This window comes from Anolis carolinensis, chromosome 5 (genome assembly GCF_035594765.1).
Source record: "Anolis carolinensis isolate JA03-04 chromosome 5, rAnoCar3.1.pri, whole genome shotgun sequence".
NCBI classification, from domain to species: Eukaryota; Metazoa; Chordata; class Lepidosauria; order Squamata; family Dactyloidae; genus Anolis; species Anolis carolinensis.
In genome coordinates this window covers 181,168,008-181,177,954 of record NC_085845.1, presented here as the reverse complement: position 1 = coordinate 181,177,954, position 9,947 = coordinate 181,168,008, and the positions used below count along the sequence as shown (strand labels likewise).

General features: G+C 38.7%; 1 protein-coding gene across 1 annotated transcript; it reads left to right on the top strand.

The window, feature by feature from the left end:
- The first annotated feature begins 345 nt into the window (after positions 1-345).
- Positions 346-5,632, top strand: tmem213 (transmembrane protein 213). Its single transcript, XM_008110546.3, has 3 exons — positions 346-542; positions 3,265-3,300; positions 5,255-5,632. Exons 1-3 carry the CDS (start codon positions 470-472, stop codon positions 5,422-5,424), a joined length of 279 nt encoding a protein of 92 aa, XP_008108753.1. The 5' UTR covers positions 346-469; the 3' UTR covers positions 5,425-5,632.
- The last annotated feature ends 4,315 nt before the right edge of the window (positions 5,633-9,947 follow it).

Genomic DNA, 9,947 nt, shown 5'->3' with positions numbered 1-9,947 from the left:
AGAACATGCCAGAGTCTCTGAAATGTTTATTTCTTCACTCAAATTATAAACCCCAATCTGTTTGTTTACTCTTGTAGACTTATAGACACCAGTTTTGATAGCCTCATGACAGGATATCCAAATTATTCTGGGTTCAAACGCTCAAAAGAACAGCGTCATGGCAAAATCGCAAAGTGCGAGGCAATATGTGCGCTCCATTCTGTTCACTACTAATGTCCCTGGAAGTGTGAGCATTGTGCAGCTTGGGAGGAGGGACTGACTGTTCTTGTTTTTCACTTGGGTTACTTTCAGCTGGCAGCAGGTGAGTCCAAGGTGTCCTTGCAGAGCAGGAAGTGGATTTTCTCCTCCCACTTGCCTAGACACAACCTTTGACTTTGTCTTCTACTGTTTCACTCACCTCTCTGGGAGCTGCTGGTAACTTTGGTCCTTAACTCCTCAGCTGTATCAGACTGGGGTTCAACCTTTATCAATGGATCTCCTCTTCCATTTTGCTGCCACTGTCCTCTTGCTACTCTCTGTTTCCCGGAGTGCTTTTTCAGAAGGTGATCCATATTTTTTTCCTTCTTCTAATTTTTCTTGTCTAGGATTGTAACAATGATCAGTGCTGTGGTTGTATTCAGAGCTTGGAAAATTTAATCTGGGGGACTCAACCTCCCAGAATCGCCCAGCTTGCTATGTATAGCAGGCTGGAGGATTCTGGGAGGTACAGATTAATGTATTTTTCTTCATGCTTTGATTGTGTGTAGATATGACTAGAAAATTGCAGTTGGATGGGGGATTTGGGAGATACTTGTGCTGGAATTTTTAAAATGCTTATGTTTTTTTATATGACATTTGTTTTTAAACCATCATATTTATGGGACTGTTCAATGCAGCAAATACTATTTTGAAAAAGACAGGAAAATGTAGGCAATACTAAAAATTAAGATATTTGCTGAAAGATCATTACTCATGTCTATGGAAGGCTTGGGGGGGGGGGAGAAAAACCTAATTTTGGTTCAGAGTAGATAGTGTGCAGGTCATGTCCACTTGATATCTTCTTAAGAACAGCAAAATAAGTACAGGAAAAGGACATCCTTTAAGATTGTCACCTACACTGATTCCTTATTTGCTTCTGAAACTAATCCAAGGTGCTGGCAAATACCATTAAAGCAAGAGAGCATGCCCTCCACCATTTCATAAATGAAAATCTGGACACATGTGTCAAAGCAACATCAGATTATTGGCACTGAAAAGTTATTAAAAGTGGAAAAAGTTACTAATAAAGAAGAGCCTGCTGGGAAGGGCAAGATTTGCCCCCTTCTCTCTTCTCTAACCTGTTATTTGTGTGAAACCATTTTTGCTTTTTAATCAGTTTGTAGCAGCGGATGCAGGCTGAAGACAAAGAGTAGAAGTGGGGAAAGGGGAGAGATACTGGGACATTTTAAAAGCCATTATGGGAGTGGGATGGAGATTAATCTGGACTCTACTGGCTAAATTGGAACAGTTGGAAGATTTGAGATGGGAATCACGAGGCCAGCCAGCTGCTTGTGATGGCAATAGTTGTTGTTGTTGTTGTTGTTGTTGTTGTTGTTGTTGTTGTTGTTGTTGTGTTCCTTCAAGTCATTTCTGAGTGATGGTGACCCAAAAGCAACCCTATCACGGGGTTTTCTTGATAAGATTTGTTCAGAGGAGGGTTGCCTTTGACTTCTTCTGAAAGTGTGACTTATCCAAGGTCATCTAGTTGGATTCCATGGTCAGGAGAGGATTTGAATCCTGTTCTTCAGAGATGTCACCCAATGCTCAAACCACTTCTTTCTGAACAACAAACCCCAGCAGCCCTAGCCGGTATAGCTAATTATGGGGAATGCTGTGAGTTCAGTCCAACAGTATCTGGATGTCTGTATTTTGCCAACATTGGTTTTAAAGCCCTAAACAGCTTGAAGCCAAAATACCAACACTAGCCTGGTTATCATGAATGCAATATTTTCTCTAACTATCACACTTTCATTGTATGGTCAAGATCGTACATCAAAGAGATGTAAGCGTAACTTTACATTTATAGAGTTATGCTGCAATTCTTCTATGGGTGCTTACAAAAAGAACGAAAACACGGGTTAAAGAGGGAGGTACCGGGATTTCTTGTCCCGCCATCCTGACAGGCCTCCTCTGTATTGGAACAAGATGGAAGGCAGACGGGGGATATCTGGTGGAAGTATTATTTTTTTAAAAAAAATCACTCTGTTTTGCACTGAACCATATATGCGCACATGTGAATATCTTAATATAAACAGGTTTGCATGTGTGCATAGGTGGTTCAGCACATAATAGAGTGGATTAAAAAAATTCTGCCAGATTTCTCCTTTTCCTCATTGTTTATTCAAGCTCTGTTTAACACCATACAGTTTAAAGAAAGAGTTTCAGAGATTCCTAATTGCCCTCCATTTGTGCTTCCTTTAAATCAGCTATGTGTCCGTTTGACAGCCTAATAAGCTGATCAGCTGTTTTGGGCTTTTTAAAAGCATACATGGCTGGAGCAGTCTACACAGGGGGAAGGAAGGAAATCATGTATTTTTAGTGAGTGCAGGTATATACAAGGATATGAATATGCACATTTTTGGCAGTTTTAGCGAATCAGTGCACATTTAATGCTAACATCATGTAGCCACCCCCCTTTTTAACCCAGTAACTTCCGTGTTTTAGGTACGGTGTAGATGGGCTCTATGATATCCTGTTACTTAATTGTGATGAATCTTATGCTTTGGTGCAAAAATGTGGAATCAAGTGGAACCATGCAATCACTGCACAACTGGAGATTTCCAATGTAGTGTAACTGTGACACATGCATAACTGCATTTTTATAACCTTCAAATGCACATGGAATTTCTATGTTGGTCAAAAAATACAAACAAACATGTAAGAAAACATACACATATGTAGGACACCAAAAATGCCAGTCATATCAACAAAAATATGAACTATTGTGACTCCCCAACTATGAAATACCTTCTCCCTATCCTAGAGATATGACTGACACTAAAGCTGCAAATGCTTGAATATGAGCTCAAACCCATTTTTATTTTTTTGTAATTTTGAGTCTTTCCAGAGTTTCAGTGATATTTCTCTACAGCTCTTATGCCTGAAAGGATGAAGAACAGTTGAAAAATGTTTAAATAAATAATGTAGGAGGTGGGATTTTGGCAGTCTTTCCAAGATATTAATCTGAGTCTGCTCTGCTGTTTCTCATTCTAAAAAAATAACTTCCTATGTTCTCATGTGTTCTAGAAACTGAAGTACATTCTGGCAACAACTCATGTCCTGGTAAGTATCTCTAGATTATCCTGCAAAATGGAAGTTTGTTATTTTTCTTTATTTATTTTTAATTGTTTGTTTTTTGCTACTCAGCTCCCAGGGACTTCTGATGTGATGCAGAGCAAATAAAAAGAGATAAAATAAGCAAAATACTCCTTGAAAACAGACGAAGGCTCCATCTAGACTGAAAAATGCCAGATTTTGTTCCTGTTCTTTCCAATTTTATACCAATCTGAAGAGCTATGTTAAAGAGTCTCTGGAGTTGACAGAAAATGTTATGGGATAAACTAAGTACGAATCTCCAGAAATTTAAAAGGAAAGAACAGGAACAAAACCTGGGACTTTCTGGTCTATTTTAATCAGTCTGTATATAACCTAGAATAGCTTTAAAATATGCATGCACACATGCATATAGTTGGTCAGTGTGATTTTAGAGACCAAATATTTTGCGAAACACTGTAGTCTTGGCTGATCATTGGAGGTCCAGAAGGATGAAGTTAACCTAATTTCCCTTGGAAGAGAATTTCACTGCTGGAGTGTCTCTGCTTTGTCATGTATTTTACCAGAACAGCTTCTTGAGTTGGTAGGACACACAAAAGATCTGCATCTAGGACCTCAGGTTTCAGGCAGCCTTATATTGAAGAAGGTGATATTTGAGGCTGAAAAGAATACTTAGAATCCATCATGTTTCTTCTGTATTAAAGAGCATGTTGCTGTTGTTCAAGTCTGTTTCAAACTTATGGAGATCCTAAGGCAAACCCTTCATGGGGCTTCCTTTTCAAGATTTGTTGAGAGTGTTTTCCCGTTTATCTGAAGCTGAGAATATGTAACTTGTCCAGGGTCACCCAGTGGGGTTCCATGGCCGAGTGGGGATTCGGATCCTAGTCTCCAGAGTTTCAATTTAATGCTACGTCATGCTGGCTCACAAAGAGCAGTATCACATGAACTTTTAATATGGATATCATTTCTGTGACAAAAAATTGGGTGTAATCCATCTCCTGTGTATTTTGTAAGTGTGAACACTTGATCTCACTCACTTTATCATTTTTCAAGACATCAGTTTATTTCATCCATTCTCCAAATCAGGTTGTGATATTTCAGAACTCACAACAGCCTCTGTAAACATGCCATAATATATTACAGTGGGCCCTCCACATTTGCTGGTGTGAAGAGGTCCAAGTGGGAATGAGAGAAAGGGCCTTTTATGGTGGTGGCCCCTTTGGCTCTTAAACTCCCTCCCCAAAGAGATGCATGTGGCCTTTATTGGCCTTTCGCTCCCAGGTTAAAACCTTTTTATGGCAGCAGGCCTTCCCTGACAACCCACAATAGCAGGCTATCTCAGGCAGACAAGGCTCATGTGGCTCAAGATTTGGAGCTTTGAGTCTTATTAGTACAATGTTTTTAGGACAACCTCAGTGACCTGAGGCCCAAGGATTTTAATGATAAATGTTATTTTTATGCTTATTTATATGGTATGTAATATGTTTATGCAATGTGTCTGGTTTATTGTTCATATGTTTGGGTTGGGGAAAGATGCTGTGTTATTGTATTATGTAGTTTTTGTTTTTTACCATTTGTTCATTGCTTTGAGCCCACCCGTGGGAGAAAAGCGGGAGAAAAATAAATAAATAGATACATAAATGATAAAAATGCAGATGTTTAAAAAACCTTTTTCTTGAGAGAATTCTTCTCTATGAATCTCTAGGCTCTAGGATCAACAGACAAGCTAGGAGAGACTGCAGCAGTTTGCTTTTTCTCAAGTCTACTAGGAAAAGCAAAATTCTTCCTCTTCTCCTTTTTTACTGCTGAGTTAATTGAATGCAAACTATATTTTTCAGTGTAAACCCAGTTTGCAGCAATTGAATTAAGATGTGAAAAAAGAGGGAAAGGAGCAGTAGGAGAGAGAAACTGGAACTAATTCAATATCAATCTGCAAGGCTCTCTTCTCCTTCTCTCCCATCAGATCCTGAATTCTGCACACTGGCATCCAAATGCTGTCAATTTGGAGTGGATGACTATGGCTGGATTGCTGCAGCAGTTGGCTGGAGCCTCTGGTTTATCACCCTTATCCTTCTCTGCATTGACAAGATCATGAAACTCAAGCCTGATGAACCCAAGTATTTGGAAGCATGATATCTGTTCAAGCTGACACCTGCTTGTGACTACTGTGTGAAGAAATTCATTAAGCTGAAGAATGTGTTAAGGCCCAAGAAGGACTGTGCACTGACAAGTTATGTTTTATTGTTTTTATACATCTCTGTATTTTCCCAAGTATTTTGAAGGTATTTATTTGCTGTCCATTCAGGGTTTTAGCAATAAAGGTTGTGTGTGTGCAAATGAGGACATTGCCTCCCAGGTATACATTCTTCCCGCTATGATTTTTTTCTTCAGTGCTCAAGTTCCTAGCATTGCAGTTGAGCATTCAGAAACATAGTTTATAAAAAAGCAATAGACAAAAATATTGTATTTGCACATGCATTTTCTGTACTACAGTTCTCACCTTTGGGATTAGCTACAGTTGTGTGTGAATAGGCATTCCCAACTTGGATACATGTATTTCATCAGAGAAAAGCATATCTGGTAATCTTGACTTTTTGAAATATTTGAAGGAATTTCAGCTGACCAGATTCTCTCAAGCTTGCAGATAATAGCCTTCCCATTAGACTTCGGGAAGAGTTCAGATGACTATAGTAAGACAGCTTATACACAATGTATTTACTAGTTACTGCTATTTAGTTTGTATAACTTTTTGCATGTGGAAAATATTAATTTCCCTTTTTGGAAGCTTGACAACATATAAATCAAATGAATTAATTGGGAGCTATTCTTGTCATTAGCAGCTTTGAGTCCCCTTTGGGGGGAGATAAAGCGGGGTATAAATAAATAATAATAATCTATGAAATCCCTTTCCCATAGAAACTTCTTTTATAGCGACTAAAGTAGTCCCTAATTTTTGTCTCTGCTCCTCCTCCCCCAAATGAAAATTGTCTTGCTACATCCCTGAATCCTTCAAATCACTACTTCTGGATCCTCTTGGTCCTGATTGTGAATTGTATCACTGTATTTAAAATACCCCCACCCCCACCCCCTTTCCAAACCTCAGAACATGCAGCTAGTTGACATTCACTATGAGGTTTTTCAAGGTCAATGGTTTATATCAAGACTTGTATTTTTACCTCTTGCTCTTTTTTATGAATCTAAGTCAGTGTAAACCAATAAAATTGTAGAGGTTCTCTTAGAAAGGCCGAAATGCTTTTGTTTCAGTTAAAGGCTGCACTGTCAGATGCTTACACAACAACTGAACTGTGTTTACATCTCACCTCTCAACAGCTCTGAAATAATTACAGCTCAACAACCGCTGGTCTTTTCACTACATTAGAAAAGCTGTGGCATTCACTAGGAAATTTCAAAGGGCTGAGAAGGATGTAGGAAGCCTTTGAAAGAGCTATGAATGTAATAAAGAATAGCACTGCTACTGCTAAATGCAAGTCATTTGTTGTCGTAATGTATGGCATTACTCTCTAATGCCACACTGTTGTGTGCCACCTTCATGCGTGGGTGCATGCCTAGCATTCAATATTCTTCCCCATGTTGTCACTCGCTTTCTCCTTTTCCTCCATTTTCCTTAAAACCAAAAGTTGCAATTCTATGTTTCCTCATCTATATATTATCACAACCCTCCCTTCTCTTCCTTCCTTTTCTTCCCTCTTTCCTCACTTTTTGTGAATTGCCATCCATTCAATTTTGAGTTATGGCGATTCTAGGAATGACTGAAAAGGATTTCAAGAAACCCAATGATTAACACTCTTGTAAAATCAGGGAAGCTGTGGCTTCCTTGATTGGGTCAATCCATCTGTCATACTGTCTAACCAAAAGTGGGTTTACTAATGATGAGCCATCCATCAGGTCCTGGGGTTCCAGCATTCGCACATATGACACTGGACAATGCTGCGTGGCGAGCATGGAGTGACCTCATTGACCACCACCTGTATCTCATCCAGAGAGAGTGAAAAAATACTCACATGATGGGGAGGGATGGTAATATTCCTGACAACTTTGCTAAATGGGTGAAATATATACTGAAAGCCAGGGAACTGTTTGGGACATCTGCTTTTCACAGAGTCACCCACCTCTTCTCTATCTACAACCAGGGCTTCTTGAGGAAAACATGGACATGCAACTTAACCTTTCCCACCACCCCTCATTACCATATATATGCAAATCTATGAACCAACAACAAAATATTAAAATCTGAAAAATGTCTGGTTTCAAGCATTTTGGATAAGGGACATTTAACCAATTTAAGACTATATAAAAACAAATGGTAAAACATTCACCATATTTGGAATGCATTACAAGACTATAAAGGCCCTTAAAACAGCACTGCACAGTTATAAAAGCCTAACCATAGTCAAGTTTGTAAAAGCCTAACAACATAAACATGTGTTGATCTGCTGATTTATTTATTTCGTGTCAAACGCTTTGCATAAATAAACAAATTTAAAACTGATAAAATAAAGGGATCACAAGCAGCTAAATGGTTTTAGACCAAAAACGGGCAACAGCGACTGCATTGTTTGTAGCTTTAAACAATTCTTCCTCTGTGCATGAGGCAGGGCATTTTGGACAAGCAAACAGATGCTGAGTTGTTTGTTCTGCTCTACAATCGCACAAGGTGGAGGATTCTTCTAGGTCGTGCCATTTTGCCAGGTTGTCTTTTGATCTGCCAATTCCACTTCTGAGTCTGTTCAGGGACTTCCAAGTTGCCCATTCTTGGTTTGTCCCTGGGAAAAGACTCTCATGGGGGCCATCCAGTTGGAATTGCCTGATTTTGCTGCCCAGAAGAATAGTCCTGCTGTTGCTGGAGGAACATTTAGAAGGGTGGTGATTCTCATGAAACTTTTCCTTGATTTAATTCTACTGGGAGGAGGCTGATAGCCATACAGTGGGTGGCTTTCACAAGGTTCAACCTTATTTCTCTCTTCTGCTGATGGAGGAAAAGAGCCAATCATCCTGGTCTCTCTTGGGAGGGAATTCCCAAAGTCTAGGAGCAGCCACCAAGAGGCAGTCTTTCTTGTTCCCATCAAATGAGACAGAGAAGGTAAGAGTTTTGATGGGATAATGGAGGGAGATAGTTCAAATAATCTGGACCCAAGTTGTATAGGCTTTTATAGGCCAAAACCAACACTTTGACTTGTGCTCAGAGATGGACCAGAAGCCAATGGAATAATGGAGTTGTGTACTCTCTTTAGCCAGCCTCAGTTAGCAACTACCCTTCTACTCCAGCCATAACCTGTATAATGTAAATAATCATCTCCAAATAGAATTAACTTGGAAAGGAGCACCATTAATTAGCAAGGTTTTTTTAAAAAATTTAAAGATATTAATTTCTTTAATTATTTTCATTATGAAACAACTGGAAAATAGAGATTTTTTTGGTCAGTGTGTCTTTGTAATTTTTGTATAATACTGACTTCTCTTTTTATTGTACACACAGAAATAATGCTAATGAAATAGATAAATCTTGGCATAATATGAAATTGTATATTGGTGTCAGCTTCTTAGTCAACAAAAAAGACATCTAAATCCTTTTTACTCACAAATTTAAAAAAACTGAAAAAGTTGAGTGGCAGATCAGCAAAGATGTGAAAGGAAAAATGCACTTAATAGATGGCGTACAATGTAAACAACTATTTATTGGCAGAAAATATAAATCAGTTTGGCAGCTGAGTGATGCATTAACTATGAACACTGCATGTCTCCAAGTTCAAAGTCTTACTTTCACTCACTGAGTCTATGAAGAGTATCAAAACCCTGAACAATAATCTGAAAACAGTCTTGAGAGGACACCTACAGATTTGGGTACAGCTGGAAGAATTGTGTTAGATGAGGAGAACACACATGGTTTAAGGATGTTCTGTTTTGCCTATTTGCTTAACAGACCTTGCTGGTAGGCTCATACAATGTTTCTCCTCAACTGATCATAAGATCATTCATAGAATTCAGTGGTATCTTTGAAGGTACAGGTGATAGCTGATATCTTTCACACTTCTTATCAACTTTGCTTGATTCATAGCTACATACATATCTGCAGAAAGTAGCACAGATGCTAAAGACATATGTGCTTTGGGCTCCAGACTAGAGTACAATAACACGCTACATATGGGGTTGCTTTTAAATATAGTTTTAAATTTTCAGCAGATACAAAGATTATGTTGTGTATTTGAGGATCCTTTCTCCCACTGTAAAATGAAAATAAATGCTAAGAGTTAAAATTAAAGAAACGTTATTCCAAGAACCATTTCTTTCTGCTTGGAGATAAAACCAACTACATAGCGTATTTCCCTTTAGCTCTTCAATCCCTAATTTATGGAAAGCCAGAAAAAAACCCAAACAATTATCCCATCATCATTTACTACTTTTAAAAGTGCCCAAAGCTACACGCTATAAATGACTCTTTTGCTTTCCAAATTCACCACTGTGGAGTGAACTGTTCACATTACTTTCCCATCATTTTGATCTAAAGACGGTCCCGTGGGGTTTTCAGTGAACAGTGGGAGCTAGCAATTTGGAATGATTACCCTTCTTAGACGCTTGCCAGAGAGATGAAATCTGGCAAGCGAAAGAACTGCGCTGTGTGCAGATGAAATGCAAAG

Excerpts from the sequence above, each read along its gene's own strand:
- tmem213 (XM_008110546.3), top strand. The coding sequence starts at position 470 with ATGGATCTCCTCTTCCATTTTGCTGCCACTGTCCTCTTGCTACTCTCT. Across the intron at positions 543-3,264 it reads CCGGAGTGCTTTTTCAGAAG|AAACTGAAGTACATTCTGGC; the intron begins GTGATCCATATT and ends CATGTGTTCTAG. Across the intron at positions 3,301-5,254 it reads TGGCAACAACTCATGTCCTG|ATCCTGAATTCTGCACACTG; the intron begins GTAAGTATCTCT and ends CTCTCCCATCAG.